Raw genomic sequence first — 16,998 nt, forward strand, 5'->3', positions numbered from 1 at the left:
AGACATAATGCTATTGCACACTTAATAGACTACTGTACAGTATACAGCACAGTATAGTATAGTAAACATAACTTTTATATGCACTGGGAAATCAAAAAATTCAAGTGATTCACTTTATTGACATATTCGCTTAATATTGTTGTGGTCTGGAATCAAACCTGCAATATCTCTGAGGTATGCCTGTATTTGTTTTAATTTGTTTCCTTCTAACAATGAAATTAAGCCCTTTTTTATATTTGTTAGTCATTTGGATATCTTCTTTCATAAAGTTTCTCTAAGACTTTTGCATGTTTTTCTTTTGAGTTGCCTGTCTTAAGTTTTTTATCAGATATATTGACCACAAGTATCTTTTCCCATTCAAAGTCTTTCCACTTTCATAATAGTGCCTTTATATGTATTGACTCTTCTTAATTTCAGTGTAATCTTTTTTTCATAGATTTTGCTTTTCTGATGAATGTTCCATCTGGTTTTGACTATTTTCTCCATCTTTCCTCAGTATTCTTAAAACTATTCATCATAGTTTTTTTTTTTTAATGTCCTTGTTTTATAACTCCAGTACCTCAGTCATCTGTACATATGTTTTTATTGTTTTTCTCTGTTCCTAGTCATTTGATTCTGTCTGTTAGTGTGCTTGATAGTTTCTGAAGAATTGGTGAGGCTCTGAATAATATCTTTCTATAGACAAGATTTATTCTGTTCTCTGGCAGGTAGAGTAGGGCCTGGTCACCTGATCTGCTCAGGTAATGATATAAATTCAGGCCTGTTGTTATTTTGGTAAGTCTCCTTCTATATCTACTTCACTCTGGCTTTTAAGATGTAGCCCTTAATGGATTCCAGCTGAAAGCTTGGAGTGTTCACCAGGGCCTCTCCGCCTTGGTGGCTTCTAAATCTTTACCTTACCTCCTCAGCCCAAAGTTCCAATGAGATTGCCAAAAATTTCACTCTGATTTGTAAAGTCTTTCTGCTTAATGTCTTAGACTCCTTAATAACATTATATTTGATATACTGTAGCAGCAAATAAAGATATTGAAAACATTAGAAATATTAAATGAAGAATTTTGAGATTGATAAGAGATTTTGACTATAGTGTAATGAAAAGAATTGCTTATAGTTGTCTTGTAGTTAAGCAGCAAAATAAATACAGCTATTAGTGTTTCATCCACTATATGACTATTATTGAATACTAGTAGAAGAAAGTATATACAAAATAAACTTTGTAAGTTGTGTTAAAGGCCAAAAATGAGTAGAAGAGTAAAATATTATTGATAAAATTTAGATCTGAACCTTTTTTTGTTAATTGAACTTAGAAATAATAGCTTTTGTCAGAATCTTTTATTGATAAATTTGATATTGAAAAAATTATTGAATTAAATCTGTTTAAAAGTGCACATGAAAAACAGTTGATTTCACAAAATGGAAATCAGTGTGTGGGAAATGTATCCTTCTGCTCATGAAGTATTAACTGCACAGGAATTGTTCTTTTGCTGTAAACAACCAGAAAACTAGACTAAAGAAAAGAAATTGTGTTTAGACATTGTTCAACAGGGAGCACACAATTATGATCCCTGTGAGAAAAGAAACAAAAGAAATGCACCCTACCATTGTGCCAGTTCTGCCTGGAGGCATTTCCCAAGTTGAAAAGCAGGGATGGGAGGAGCCCAAACAGCCTGGTGGTCTTGGTGCATTTAGATCAGATATTGGAGAATATGAATTATCTAGAATTTGTGAGGCAGAGCAATGAAGAGAGGTAATTGCATAAAGGTAGAGCTCTGGAGATCTGCAAAGGGAACCCCTTGAATCATTGGCTGAATACAGATCTATATGTGCAAAGCATGAAACTACAAGAGGCTGGGGCAAGAACCACTGAAAAGAAGAAGGCCATACATTTTTTGGGAGGTTGCACAGGGCTGGGAACATTTTGCTTTCTCACTGGCTATAATGAAGAGACTTAAAATGCACCAACAGGTAGAGTCCTTGGATGGGTATAGCTGTAGTGAGGCTAAATTAATTCTGGACTAAAAGACCCCAGTGGACCTACCCCCGAAAGCTAAAAGGACTCAAAGGAGTCAAACCTAATCATGGGTAATTTAACTGTATGCCAGAACAAAGTCCAGCACTCTGATGAAATGAAACATCATCCAACAGTGTGAATTTTACAATGTCTGGCATCTAAAAAAAAATTACCAAGCATGCAAAATATGAAAAGTAACCCATAACAAGGAGAAAACCAAAATGATAGAAACAGACCTAGAATTAATATGGTTGTTGGACTTAGCAGACAACATAAAATAGCAATTATCAGTATATTCTTCATATCCAACAACATAGAGGAGAAGGTCAACATGATAGAAATGGAAGATGTAAAAAAAAAGACCCAAATTGTACTTCTAGAGATAAGAAAGACAATAAAGTGAAAAGTCGTTGGATAGGATTAATGACAGAATAATTACTGGCTTTTTAAATATCAGTGACATAGCAGAAACTGTTCAAACAAAAGCATGGGGAGAAAAAAGACTAACAAAAAAATGAATGGAGCATCAGAGACTTGTAGAACAGTATCAAGCAGTCTAATATATGTATATATCATTGAAGTCATCACTAGGCAGGGGGCAGGAAAATATGATATCTAAAATCTGTCCAATTCTAAACCCATAAATAGAAAGGAAGAAAGAAAGGTTAACAAAGCTAAGCAGAAGAAGCATAAAGGAAAAGCACATCATAACCAGATTGCTAAAAATCAGTGGTGACAAGAAAATCTTAAAAACAGCCAGAGAGAAAAGACACATTACATAGAAAGGAACAAAAAATAAGATGAGAATTCTCACTGTAAACTATTCAAACTTTAGAGATGTCAAAAAGGAGACATCTCTAAAGTACTGAAATGGAGAGACATCTCTAAATTATTAAAAGAAGAACTGTCTACAGTTTCTGCAGTTCTACACTCAGTGAAAATATCTTTCAGACGTTTACAAGAAAACGGACTTTTTCATACTCAAAAAAAGTGAAAGAATACATCAGCAGCAAACTTGCACTACAGGGAATGCTAAAGGAGTTTCTTCAGGTAGAAGGAAAATAATATCAGATGGAAATTTGGATCTATGCAAAGGTAAAGTTATGAAGGGTGCTGGAAATTATAAATATGTGGATAAATATAAAATATTTTATTGTTTCTATATAGGGAATATATGTGTGTATATATCACACTATTCCTTTGTACTATGTGGTGTGTATATATATGTTATATATATAATACTGGTTGTCTATAGTATTTCTGTGTACAGGCAACAAACAGTTGGAATTTTAAATTAATACCATTTACAATAATATCAAAGAGTATGATATTCATAGGGGTAAATTACCAAAATACATATAAGACCTAACTTCAAAACTACAAAGTAGACTTTAAGTTTTCTGGTCCAGCCTGTAAGGTGTCATCACTCCATACTAACAAGTAAAAGCTGAACAGACTGAAAAAAACCGCTCTTCTTTGATCCACCAGAGAAGTAAGGTCATAGAGCAAACTACTGCCACCCAAATTGGAGAGAGAAACAGGCGGAAACAGAATCAAAACGTCCTGGAAGTGGAGCAAAAACCTCTGTGGCAACCACTGCTGGGGTAGGGAAACCTAAATTGTAATTGCTGGAGGCTCAGAGTAAATAAATCTCAGAGGCAAAAACTCCAAGGGGTGGGGGGCGGTCCAGGTAAGGGCAGGGCACAATTTTGTGAGTTTTCCCTCTAGAGCTCTACTGATCTTCACAGTGAATATTGAAGAAAAATCCTCTCATGCTTCCAGGAGGGCGCAAGGTAAAAAGAAGCTTTTGAAATACACCAGAGCACTGTGTTCTTAACAGGCCTGTCCTCCGGAGAAAGTATTACCAGAGATTCACCTACCTGGGAGAAAGGAAATATCTAATACCTATGCCCTCCAGCCTCCCACTTGGAGGAAGAGAAATACCCAACTCTAGCCCCCTCTAGCCATCCTGTCCCACCTAAGAGGGGTATGGGGACTGAGAGGCATTAGTGAATTTCATGCTCTAGGGGCACAGGCTCATTAAAAGACTGAGACCTAATCATAGGACTAGTAGAATGCTTCCCCTTCTGCCACATTTTACCACTGCATTACTCAAGGCCTGTTTACCATAGTTCCTTTTACCCAGTACGTCATGTCTACCTTTCAACAAAATGTTACAAGATACATTAAAAACCAGAAAACACAATTTGAAGAGACTGAGCAAGCATCAGAACCAGAGTCAGATATGGCAGGAATGTTCAAGGTACTAGACCAGGAATTTTTTTAAACTATGATTAATATGCTTTAATGGAAAAAGTAGACAGAATGCAAGAACTGTTAGGTAATGTGTAAGAAGAGAGATGGAAATTCTAAGAAAAAGAAATGCTTGAGATCAAAACTACTAACAGAATGGAGAAAGCCTTTGATGGGCTCATTAGTAGAATAGACATGGCTGAGGAAAGAATCACCAACCTTAAGAATATGACAATAGAAACTTCCAAAATGGAAAAGCAAAGAGAAAATAAAAGACAAAACAAAAACAACCCAGAATATCCAAAAACTTAGGCCAACTACAAAGGGAGTTATATATGCATAATGGGAATTCCAGAAAGAAAAAAGAAAGGAACAAAAGCAATATTTGAAGTAACAGTGACTAAGAATTTCTCCCAAATTAACGTTAGACACCAAGCCACAGATCCAGGAAGCTCAGAGAACACCAAGTAGGATAAATACCCAAAAGAGTACACCTAGACATATCATATTTAAACTTCAGAAAATCAAAGCTAAAATCTTGAAAGAAGCCAAGGAAAAACACCATACCTGTAGAGGAGCAAAGGTAAGACTTACATGCAACTTCTCCTTAGAAACTATGCAAACAAGAATAAAGTAGAGTGAAATATTTGAAGTGTTGAGAGAACAAAACTTACCAACCTAAAATTCTTTACACTGTGAAATTATCTTTCAAAGGTGAAGGAAAAATAAAGACTTTCTCAGGCAAACAAAAATTTAGGATATTAGTTGCCAGTAGATCTGCCTTGCAGGAAATGTTAAAAATTCTTCATGGAGAAGGAAAATAGTATGTCAGAAAATCAGATCTACATAAAGAAAAGGAAGATCATCAGAGAAGGAATGAGTGAAGATAAAATAGAATGTTTTATCTTTCTTATTATTAATTGATTTAACTGACAAGAGTTTGTTCAAATTAATAGCAACAATGTATTTGATTATGTATGCTTGTGTGTGTGTGTGTGTGTGTGTGTGTGTGCGTGCTGCATTCACGCACTTATATATAAGTGAAATGAATGGTAGCAATGATTGAAAAGGAACAGGAAAGAGGAATTAGGAATATTTTGTTATTATAAGGTACTTGTACTACTTGTGAAGCAGTATAGTATTATCTGACAATTGACTTGGATTAGTTATCAATGTATATTGCAAACTCTGGGGCAACCACTAAATACAGAAGTATAGTTTGCTAAGAAAGGAGAGAAAATGGAATCATATAAAATGTAGTTTTATTCATAATTGCCAAAACTTGGAAGCAACCAGGATGTCCTTCAGTAAGTGAATGGGTAAACAAATGTGGTAGAGGGTTGGCCAAAGTTTCCATCAGTTTTTAAGTAAAAATAAAAGAAACATTTTTCATATTCACCAAGAACTTTGTTGAACAACATATTCAGCGTTTTGTTCCACTACCTTCTGACATTTTTCAGGCAACTTCATAATTCCATCTTCCCAAAACTTGTTACCTTTTTGAGCAAAGAACTGTTCCAGGTGCCTTTTACAGTCTTCCAGGGAATTGAAATTTTTTCCATTAAGAGAATTTTGTAAAGACTGAAATAAATGGAAATCCAAAGGTGCAATGTCTGGTGAATACAGCAGATGAATCAGAACTTCCCAGCCAGGCTGTAACAGTTTTTGCCTGGTCATCAAAGAAACATGTGGACTTGCGTTACCCTGATGGAAGATTATGCATTTTCTGTTGACTAATTCCGGATGCTTTTCATCGAGTGCTGCTTTCATTTGGTCTAATTGGGAGCAGTACTTGTTGGAATTAATTGTTTGGTTTTCCAGAAGGAGCTCACAATAGAGGACTCCCTTCCAATCCTACCATATACACAACGTCACATTCTTTGGTTGAAGACTGGCCTTTGGTGTGGTTGGTCGTGGTTCATTTCATTTGCCCCATGATCTCTTCCATCCACATTGTTGTACAGTATCCACTTTTCATCACCCGTCACAGTTTGTTTTTAAAATGGAATGTTTTCATTATGTTTCAGTAGAGAATTGCATGTGGAAATGCGGTCAAGAAGTTTTTTTTTGCTTAACTTATGTGGAACCCAAACATCAAAGCGATTAACATAACCAAGCTGGTGCAAATGATTTTCAACGCTTGATATATTTTGAGTGTGTCGGCTATCTCTTGCCTGGCATAATGTTAATTATTCTCAATTAATGTCTTGATTTGATCTCTATCAACTTCAACTCGTCTACCCGACCGTGGAGCATCGTGCAGCAAGAAAATCTCCAGCACGAAACTTTGCAAACCACTTTTGACGTGTTCAATCAGTCATAGCACCTTCTCCATACACTGCACAAATCTTTTTTTGCATTTCAGTTGCAAATAATAAAGCATAATGTGTCGAAAATGTTGCTTTTTTCTTCCATCCTCAATATCAAAATGGCTTCACATAAATTTACCAATTTTGATAAGTTTTTTAAAAATCGTGCTGATATGGCAGCTGACACAATACAGTCTAACAAAATTGTTTTGAATGAAGTTAAAGACAGCTAAGCACTACTAGATCCATCTTACAGAAAAAAACGAACAAACGTTTTGGCCAACCCAGTACATTCAGGCAATGGAATACTGTTTAGTGCTAAAAAAAGAAATGAGCTATCAAGCTATGAAAAGACATGGAGGAAACTTAAATGCATATTATTAAGGGAAAGAAGCCAATCTGAGAAGGCTGTATACTGTATGATTTCAACTATATGACATTCTAGAAAAGGCAAAACTGTGGAAATCGTAAAAAGATCAAATGTTGCCAGAGGTTGGTGGGGAGGGATGAATAGGCAGAACACTGGGGATTTTTAAGGCAGTGAAACTATTTTATATTATACTGTAATGGTGGATACATGTCATTACATGTTTGTCAAAATCCACAGAATGTCCTAACACTAAGAGTGAATGTTATTGTAAACTATGAACTTTGGGGGTAATGATTACCCCCAAATGATTGGGGGTTGTTAATGTAGTTTCATCAGTTGTAACAAGAGTACCCACTGGTAAAGGATTTTGTGGGAGGTTGTGTGTGGGAGGGATAGGGTGTATATGGGAAAACGCTGTAGTCAATTTTGCTGTAAACCTAAAGCTGCTGTAAAAAAAAATCCCACTTATTTAATAATTTTTAAAAGTACAAAATATTGCTGAGAAAAATTAATGGAGATATAAATATATGGTGAGATATGCCATGTTTACAAATCAGAAAATTCATTGTTAATGTCACTTCACCCAAATTGTTCTGTATATTTAATGCACCCTTAAACAAAATCATGGCATCCTTTCTGTAGAAAGTAACAAACTGATCATAAACTTGTATGAAATGCAAAAGACCTAGAAGGTGAAAACAGTGTTATAAAAGAACAACGTTGGAAGACATACACTACCTGAGTTCAAGACTTACTATAAAAGCTATAATAATTAAGAGAATGGTGTTGGCATAAGGATAGAAATATAAATCAATGGACAAATTAGAGAGTATATATAGAGTCCATTGGTTTTCAGCAAAGATGCCAAGGTAATTTAATGGGGAAGAGAGAGTTGTTTCAACAACTGTTGCTGGAATAACCAGAGGGGAAAAGTGAACCTCAACTCTTACACCATACACAAAAATAACTTGAAATGGATCATAGACCAAATACAAAGGCTAAAAATTAAAAATATCCATAAGAAAATGGTACAACCCTGTGTATAGAAAATTCATGTAGCAAATTAAATGGGCTTACTGAAATTTGTGTCAATGTTTTCTTAACAAAAATTCTGATTTTAAATGTCAAATTCAAAAAAGTGGAGTCGGGGTCAAATGGGAGCAAAAGACGGTCTCATGACTCAGAATATTCTGTAACCATAATCAGCATCATTTATCATCATTGCCTCAGTTTAGTAAATGCATAGTAAATATTGCTACTATAGTGATATAATGTAGAGTAGTGGCAGAATTAATTTTTTAATATCTTTATTTTTTATAGTTCTACATCAGTAACAAAGTTTTAATCAGTTTCTTTTATACATTGTTTCATTTTCAAGAAGGCAAGTATATGTGCTAGAGTGACTTTTGTATGTTTTGTACATTTATATATGTTGAATACTTATAGTTCATACATTTGGATTTATTGTAAATGGATTTCTATTAAGTTTTTTTTTAATAAATTTATTTTATTTATTTTTGGCTGCATTGGGTCTTTCGTTGCTGTGCCCGGGCTTTCTCTAGTTGCGGCGAGTGGGGGCTACTCTTCGTTGCAGTGCACGGGCTTCTCATTGCAGTGGCTTCTCTTGTTGTGAAGCACGGGCTCTAGGTGTGCAGGCTTTCAGTAGCTGTGGCACATGGGCCTAGTTGCTCCGCAGCATGTGGAATCTTCCCGGACCAGGGCTCGAACCTGTGTCCCCTGCATTGGCAGGTGGATTCTTAACCACTGCGCCACCAGGGAAGCCCTCTACTAAGTTTTAAGGGTCTGTGTTTATTGTATATCATGAACTTTTGGTCATATAAATAATTGGCTATACACAGGGTTTCTTGGGTACTTGGTTTTATCATTTTCATTCCACATCCTCCCCATTGTTAGATTAAAACATATCAGTTATGAAATGTTAAATTAGAAGAATTAAAACCATTGATTGCACGTCTCAGCATAATCACATTTATTTAATTAATTAATTTATTTATTTCAGTAATGATGATGTCATGTTGATTTCTGTGGAAGGTCCTAATTTGACAACTCCAATTACATCAGATCCAACAGGTATCTTAAAATATGACCTATCAAATCAGAAAGCCTCAAATCAGTATTTGTTTAAAATGGAGAATTGAATATTATCTTTTAATAAGATAAAAGTTTTAATTCTACTCTCAAAAATGTTTAATTTATATCTGTGATTAATATTACCTGAGTAAATCAGTGATTGCTTAATAAAATTGAGGTTTCTTATTAACCTTGTGTTTATCAATTTATGGCCTTTTGTTTCTTTACTGTGTTTAATGGCTTTGTAAATTATAAAACTACTTACCTTTCATATCCGTTATTTGTACTTGTTTACTCTGGTCTTGTTGCTGATAGTGATGGTTTATTTTTTGTTTGTCTTTTGTTTTATCGAGTTAAAGTCTACTTAAGATTTAAAGTTTGGCTAATCTTTAGTATCTTTGATTTTTTTAAACTTTTAAAAATAATACTTCTGTTACTCTTTAGAGTTTCTCATTACACTTAATGTAAAAATCTTTAACCTTAGATTTCCAATAAATTTCCTTTCCCTTAAAATAGCTATCTTTCTTGGCTCATAATTTCTCCTTCAAAATTCCCCGTTTCCTTTTCATTTTTACTATATATTAGAGAGTTTAATTTGCATCTTAATTTCAGAAAGCTTTGTCTGCACTTATATAGCTACTTAATTGCCACCATGATTTGGGCTGTTAACATTGTAAATCAAATAGTTAAGAGATATTAAGCATTTATCTGAGGCTTTTACTGGTTCTGTGAAGAATCCTCCTCAGCCATCTCAGGTGGTCTAGTCTAAAGATACTATGAATAAAAAATGTGTAAATTTCCAAGTTATTTCCCCAAATGCTATAGTAGTTTACAGATAGATACTCAAAAAAGAGTTACTAATATAGCTGTAAAGTTACAGAACGAAAAAATCTTTTGAACCAAAATTAGAGTTTGCTTTTTTTGGACTGGTTCATTGGTTTTTGGAATAAGTAAAGTCGATTGAGTTACATTTTTTATGATTATATAATGGTTAATTAGCATCCCCATTATTATTGTTTCAGCATTCACATATTACAAAGTCCATAAATATTTAATAGTTAATAAACTTGTCAAATGTTCATATTTTAATAATTTTCTTTCAGATACTGGAAAAATTACATCAGGAAATTCTAACAGTTCACCTGATGCTGAAACTGAAGCTATGGTAGGTTCTAAATATTGTCTCTGAATATTGTTTATTTGAATATGTTAGTTCTAGGAACTTTAGTGTTGCTACCTGTTGGATGACTCATCTTTGTCATTCATTCTTTGGGAGATTCATTCTCTGAGAGATTAATGTCTCCTAGTTAGCGTGACCAGGTTCCAGTCCAGCTTAAACATTAAAAAGCAAACAGCTAATGATAAACATATTTCACAACCATATTTATTACCAAATTAACTCATTTAGACTCTGCTTAGTTATATTCACAGAAACCATATAGCATTTCACGAGCTTCTCTTTCATAGTAGAGTTAAATTAAGCTGTAAGACTTTTAGAATGTTCAGTCTCTAGCTTCTAAATGGTAATTTTAAATGATATGTGTTTTATTTTTAAAAAACATTTTCTGTTGAGGCAGTCTTATTTTTTTAACAACCTTTCAGGCTAAAGAGAAGAAGAAACTTGATTCTGTGATTGATCTAACGAACGAAGGCCTGTCAAACTGCGACACAGGTAAAGGATTTGTCTTTTTCAAGAAAGAGGGAAGGGTAACAACTCAAAATACATTTGACGCATTTATGAAGTTTTTTTGTGTGTTAGTGTGTGTATTTAGTAGCTCTATGCAGTTTTATCACGTGTGTAGATTTGTGTAACTGCCACCACACTCAAATTATACAACTGTCCTATCACTACAAGGTTCCCTCATGCTACCCCTTTATAGGATGTTTTTTAGAGTTTGCTCCCAGTCCCTAAACCCTGGCAACCACTAATCTGTTCTCCACTATTATATGTTTTTTCATGGATGTTATATAAATGTGATATAATATGTATCCTTCTGATATTGGCTTCTTTCCCTTAGCTTAATTTCCCCCAAGGGTCATCCAAGTTGTTTAGTAACTATTCCTTTTTATTGCTGAGTAGCATTCCATGGTGTGGATGTGTAATAGTTTATCCATTCGCTCACTGAAAGACATCTGGGTTGCTTGGGACTATTAGAAATCTCTTTTCTACCTGTGAGACACACCTTTTTTCCTTAACCATAGCAATACTGGCTGTGACAGGATGCTAGGGCATAACATGAAAATGCAGAGGGAGAGTGACAGCAGTGCCCTCTTTCTCAGATTTAAACAAAAAGAAGTAAAATAGAGTCTTCTGGGGCTGGTAATCAATCGTAAGGTTTCATCTCTTAATTGCACTTGAATGTTTATGGTACTCTTTTGATGAAATATTTGATTCCATTTATTAGCATTAGTAAATTAATATTAAAAATTACTACATTATTATTATTATTAAAGATTACTACAGGAACTATATAGTCCAGTTCATTCTCCGATCTCAGCTGTGGATCCAAACAAAGGTTGGAACCACTGGAATCTTTAGGCACCCCGTGATAGAATCAAAAAACCCTTCAGTTTCCAATTTCATGAAGATTAGAATGAATTAAAAAATGAAATTGGAGTCCATAATGAAGTATCATTAATGATTAACAATTTTAACATTAATTTTAAGGATTAAGATTACTAAATATTTTTTAAACTACACGATACAGGATTCGAGTTGCAGTAAAATAAAAACACAGATTCATTCAGTGCTTGATAAAATAAGTTACACCTGTAATGGGGTTGGGGGGGCTTCACTTTGAAATCGAGCAGTTGGAAAGGTAGATCATGCCAATTCATGATGTTAACTCACGATAATGTGAATGTGAATCTGTCTTGTAAAATGTTCAGTTCTGAATAAGGGTATAGTTAGTCAGATGAAACTTGGACTGTTTCTCATATTCCCAGGCTTGATGAATGGTAGCACCAACTCATCCAGTTTCTCAAGCCAGAAGTAAGAGTCACTTTTGACTCATAGATATGCCTCATTCCACTATGTAGTCAGCTTTCAAGCTCATCAGTTGTCTCCCGAAAAGCTAACAGATGTAGTCCATATATTTCCTTATTTCAGAATTCTATTATCTTTAGTCTATTGCCATAACTTAATAACTAATATTTCTGCCCTAACTTACTGCTTTTAATGAATCTTCTAAGTTGACACTAAAATATTATTTCCTTATACAAATCTGGTTATGTTTTTGTCTTTAGGATAAAATCCAAATTCTTTAACAAGATATACAAAATTCTTAATGACTTAGACCCTGAAAACGTTTCTAGGTTTATCTTCTACAGATTCCTTACCTCTTCCTTAATGGCTTCTCAGTAGGTAGTGCTTCTTCTCTCCTTGCCATCACCACATATCCTCTTCTCTTTGCCAGGAATGCTCTCCCTTCTGTACCTCCCCAGGCTTGTCTGATGACCCCACTTCTCATCCTTCAATATTCAGTTTAGACACTTGTGACAAACTGTTCTGGCAGAAATTGTCATCTTTGCTCTCCTTACCCTTGGTATTTTGTGCATGCCTATATTATACCTTTATTTTATTGTTTCTGTACATATCTGTTTTCCTAAAAGGACTTGAAATTCGTTTCAGCAGCATTAATGTCTTTATTAATCTGTATGTTTTCATCTTTTTAGCACAGTGCTTGGCACACAACATAACATTCCAAAAAAAAAGGTTGAATTAATGCAGATTTTCTACTAAATAGTTTTAAAAGAAATGTAAATTTATATACTGTGAATGGGAGTGTAAATTAATCTTTCTGGAAGACATTCTGTCAATATCAAAACTTTACAAATATGCAAGCCTTGTGACTCAATTCTTTGAATAGTTACCTGAAGAAAATAAAGTATAGGGGAAATATGAAAATGTTCATTGCAGTACTATTCATGAAATATAAAACTTTGGAAACCCTTAAATTTCTAGGAATAAGGAATTAATTACAAAAATTAGATTTATATGGTACAACCATATTCAACCATTAAAAATAATGTTGAGGAAGTATATGTATTGATGTAAACATGTTAATAATATAACAAGAGAAGTTATAAAAGTATATATTTAGAGTCATGGTGGAGTAAATGGGCTCAGACTTAACTTTTCTTCAGTAAACAAGTAGAAGACTAAACAAGATATAAGAAAAAATTTTTTAGATATTGCAGTACAGGACTGCAGTCCCTGAGAGAAGGGAAATGCATGAGATGAGCCCTATGGGCTGCCCCAGCTTTCTTCCTAGATTGCGGTGCACTGATGGAGATCCCAAGCAGAGAATGGCTGTCTTGCTGAGGTAAGAGAGATTGGCATTCAGAGAGCCTGAGGCAACTGGAATGAGGGGAAGAGTACTATCAGATGAGGAAGCCACTCAGAGAAAGAGCTCCAAGAGGTTAGCATAGGAGTCCTTTTGAGTCTTTGCTGAAATATTAAGTCACACATGCAGAGTGAAATTGCATGAGTCTGGGCAAAGAATGACCAAGGACCTTTACACTAAACAATTTCCAGAGTTCAAACAGCAGTGGGAAATGTTTCAGGTCTGACCAGCCATCATGGTAGATTCTTACTGAATATACGGGTGTAAACTCATCTTAGAGCAAAGGCAACTCTAGCATTGCCCTAATAAAACCGAACTCAGAATTCAACTCACAACCATGTAAAATTCATAATATCCATCATCCAATTTTAAAAAGTCACTCGAGATATGAGGAAGAAAAATGGAATCCATAACCAGGAGAAAAATCAGTCAAAAGAAACAAACTTAGAAATGACAGATGACAGAATTAACAGACAAGGACCTTAAAAGAACTGATAGAAGTACACTCAGAGATTTAAAGGAAAACATGAACATAATAAGAGAAATAAAAGATATAAAAGAGAACCAAATGAAATAAAAATACTTGAAGTTCAGTGGATGGAATAAATAGCTTATTAAACACCAGAGAAAGAAAAACAAATTGGTATACTGGGATAAATAGTACCTGACCATATAATTTGGAAAGAAGCTATACAAATTAAAGAAAGAATATGAAAAGAAAAGAAAAAAGACTGGGAAAAAGGAATCGGACCTTTAGTAAACTGTGGGACAATATTAAGTGGTCTAACATAGATGTATGGTCAAAAGTTTTACAAATTTAATGAAAAGTACGAGCCCACCATAACCAAGAACTTCAGTACTCTGCATGCAGGATAAATACAAAGAAAACCATATCAAGGAACATCATAATCAGTTCCTGAAAACCAGTGATTAACAGCAACAACTTTAGAGCAATCAGAAAGACACCATATATATAGGATATATAGGGAAGAACAAAGAATGCACAGTTTTCTCAATTGGAACTATGCAAAACAAATCAAATGGCATTATTAAAAGGCTGGGGGAAAATAATTGTCAACCTAGAATTCTATATCCAGCTAATATATCTTACAAACATGAAAGCAAAATTAAGACTTCTGTTTATTAAGATAAACAAAAGTTGTTGCCAGCAGACCTTCACTGTCAAAAATAAAGGAAGTTCTTCAAGCAAAGGGAAAATATCAGATGGAAAGTGGATCTACACAGAGGAATGTAACAGTATGTTGTGGAGTTTATAATTTATGTAGAAGCTAATGTATGCCAACAGTAGTGTGAAAGATGGTCAGAGCAATGGAAGTATGCTGGCTATAAGGGTGTTACATCATGAGTAGTATAATGTTACTTGAGGATAGACTATACGTTATTAAAGATACTAGATACGTACATACGGCAGTGCCTAGAGCAATATTTTTTTAAGTGTAAGTATGGCTGATAGACCAATAGTGGAGGTAAAATGGAATTTTTAAAATACTCAATCCAAGAGAAGGTGCAAAGAACAAATGACACTAAATAGAGAACAAATTACAGGATGGTAGATTTAAACCCAACCATATTGATAGCTAGAATAAGTATAGAAGGGTCTAAACACTCCATTAAAAAGCACACATTGGGCTTCCCTGGTGGCACAGTGGTTGAGAGTCTGCCTGCCAATGCAGGGGACACGGGTTCGAGCCCTGGTCTGGGAAGATCCCACATGCCGCGGAGTGGCTGGGCTCGTGAGCCACAATTACTGAGCCTGCGTGTCTGGAGCCTGTGCTCCGCAACGGGAGAGGCCACTGCAGTGAGAGGCCCGCACACCGTGATGAGGAGTGGCCCCCGCTCGCCGCAACTGGAGAAAGCCCTCGCGCAGAAACGAAGACCCAACACAGCCAAAAATAAATTAATTAATTTAAAAAAAAAATTCTATGAGAACAAAGTTTAAAAAATAAAAAAAGCACACATTGTTGGACTGGATAACAAAACAAGACCCAACTACATGACAACTACATGATGTACGTTAAATATAAATATATGGATAGGTTAAAGTTAAAAGGATGTAAGAAGATAAGCCATGCAAAAACATACAAACACTAATCATAAGAAAGCTAGAGTGACTATATTATCAGATAGACTTCAGAACAAGAAATATTACCAGGGATAAAGAAGGCTGTTTCATAACAGTAAAGCAATCATTTCATCAGAAAGACACACTAAACCTACGTTTATGCATATAATAGTAGAACTTCAAAATTCCTGATATAAAAACTGATCGGACTGAAATTATAAGTGGACAAACAATTATAATTGGAGGTTCCAACACTCCCTTCTCAGTAATCGATATAATATGTAGTCAGTAAAGTTTTGGAAGCCTGGGCAATACTATCAACCAACTTAACCTACTTGACATTTATAGAACACTCAAACCCAGCCACAGAAGAATACACATTCATTTTAAGTGCATATGAAACATATCAGGTTCTGGACCATAAAACTAGTCTCACTATATGTAAAAGTTTAGAGAACATACTCTGTATGATTACAGATACAATTAAATTAGTAATAACAGAAAGCTAGTTGGGAAATCCCTAGATATTTGGAAGCTAAAGATTACATTTCTAGATAACCCATGAGTCAAAGAAGAAATCAAAAGGAAAGTTTAAAAATATTTTGAACTGAATGAAAATGAAAACACAGCATATCAAAATCTGAGGAATGCAGCTAAAGCCGTGCTTAGAAGGCAATTGCTAGCATTAAATGTTTATAGTAGGAAAAGTGGAAAGTCTAAAATGAATAATCTAAGATTCTACATTAAGATGCTAGGATAAAAAGAACAAATTAAACCCAGAGCAAGTAGATGACACTTCACTAGAGAAGATATGGGGGTGGCAAATAAACACAAGACATCCTCAACATTGTTATTCATTAGGGAAGTTAAGACCACAATGAGATACCACAACACATCCACTAAAATGGCTAAAATGAAAACAACTGAAAATATACAAAGTGTCGGTGAGGATGTGGAGTGACCTGGAATTCTCATGTTTTGCTGGTAGGAGTGTAAAATGGTGAAACCACTTTGGAAGTGGTCTGGCAGTTTCTCAAAACATTAGCTATACTCTTAGCAAATGACACTATTATTCCACCTTTAGGTATTTATCCAAGACAATTGAAAACCTACATCTACACAAAGACTTTTACACAAATGTTCATAGCAACTTTATTCATAATAGCACTGAACTATAAACAGTCCAAATGTCCATCAATAGATAAATAGGTTGTGGCATATCTATCTCTACAGCTAAGTACTACTCAACAATAAAAATGAACAAAATATTATTATATGCAACAACATTGATGAATCTCAGAAACAAATGTTGGGCAAAAGAATTGTACATACTGTGTGATTTGCTTTATGTCAAATTCTAGAAAAGGCCGATCTAATCTTTAGTGACAACAGACCTGTGGTTTCATGGGGCCAGTGGTGAGAGAGGGATTGAGAATGTTACGAAGACCAAGTTCATACTGCTCGCTGCACAACAGGCCAATAAATCGAGAGATGAGTTGTTGGGTCAAGGAATGGAGAAGATGGTGGACTAGTGT

General features: G+C 34.7%; 1 protein-coding gene across 4 annotated transcripts in view; it reads left to right on the plus strand.

Moving 5' to 3' along the window:
• Positions 1–16,998, plus strand: part of ATF7IP2 (activating transcription factor 7 interacting protein 2) — a 59,944-nt gene that overhangs the window by 32,517 nt on the left and 10,429 nt on the right. For all 4 annotated transcript variants that reach the window (XM_059897312.1, XM_059897313.1, XM_059897314.1 and 1 more), the window contains 3 exons: positions 8,964–9,034; positions 10,138–10,199; positions 10,637–10,706. In XM_059897312.1, coding sequence (XP_059753295.1) covers positions 8,964–9,034; positions 10,138–10,199; positions 10,637–10,706 — 203 coding nt within the window. The remainder of the gene's footprint in view (positions 1–8,963; positions 9,035–10,137; positions 10,200–10,636; positions 10,707–16,998) is intronic.

Source organism: Balaenoptera ricei, chromosome 15, assembly GCF_028023285.1.
Source record: "Balaenoptera ricei isolate mBalRic1 chromosome 15, mBalRic1.hap2, whole genome shotgun sequence".
NCBI lineage: Eukaryota > Metazoa > Chordata > Mammalia > Artiodactyla > Balaenopteridae > Balaenoptera > Balaenoptera ricei.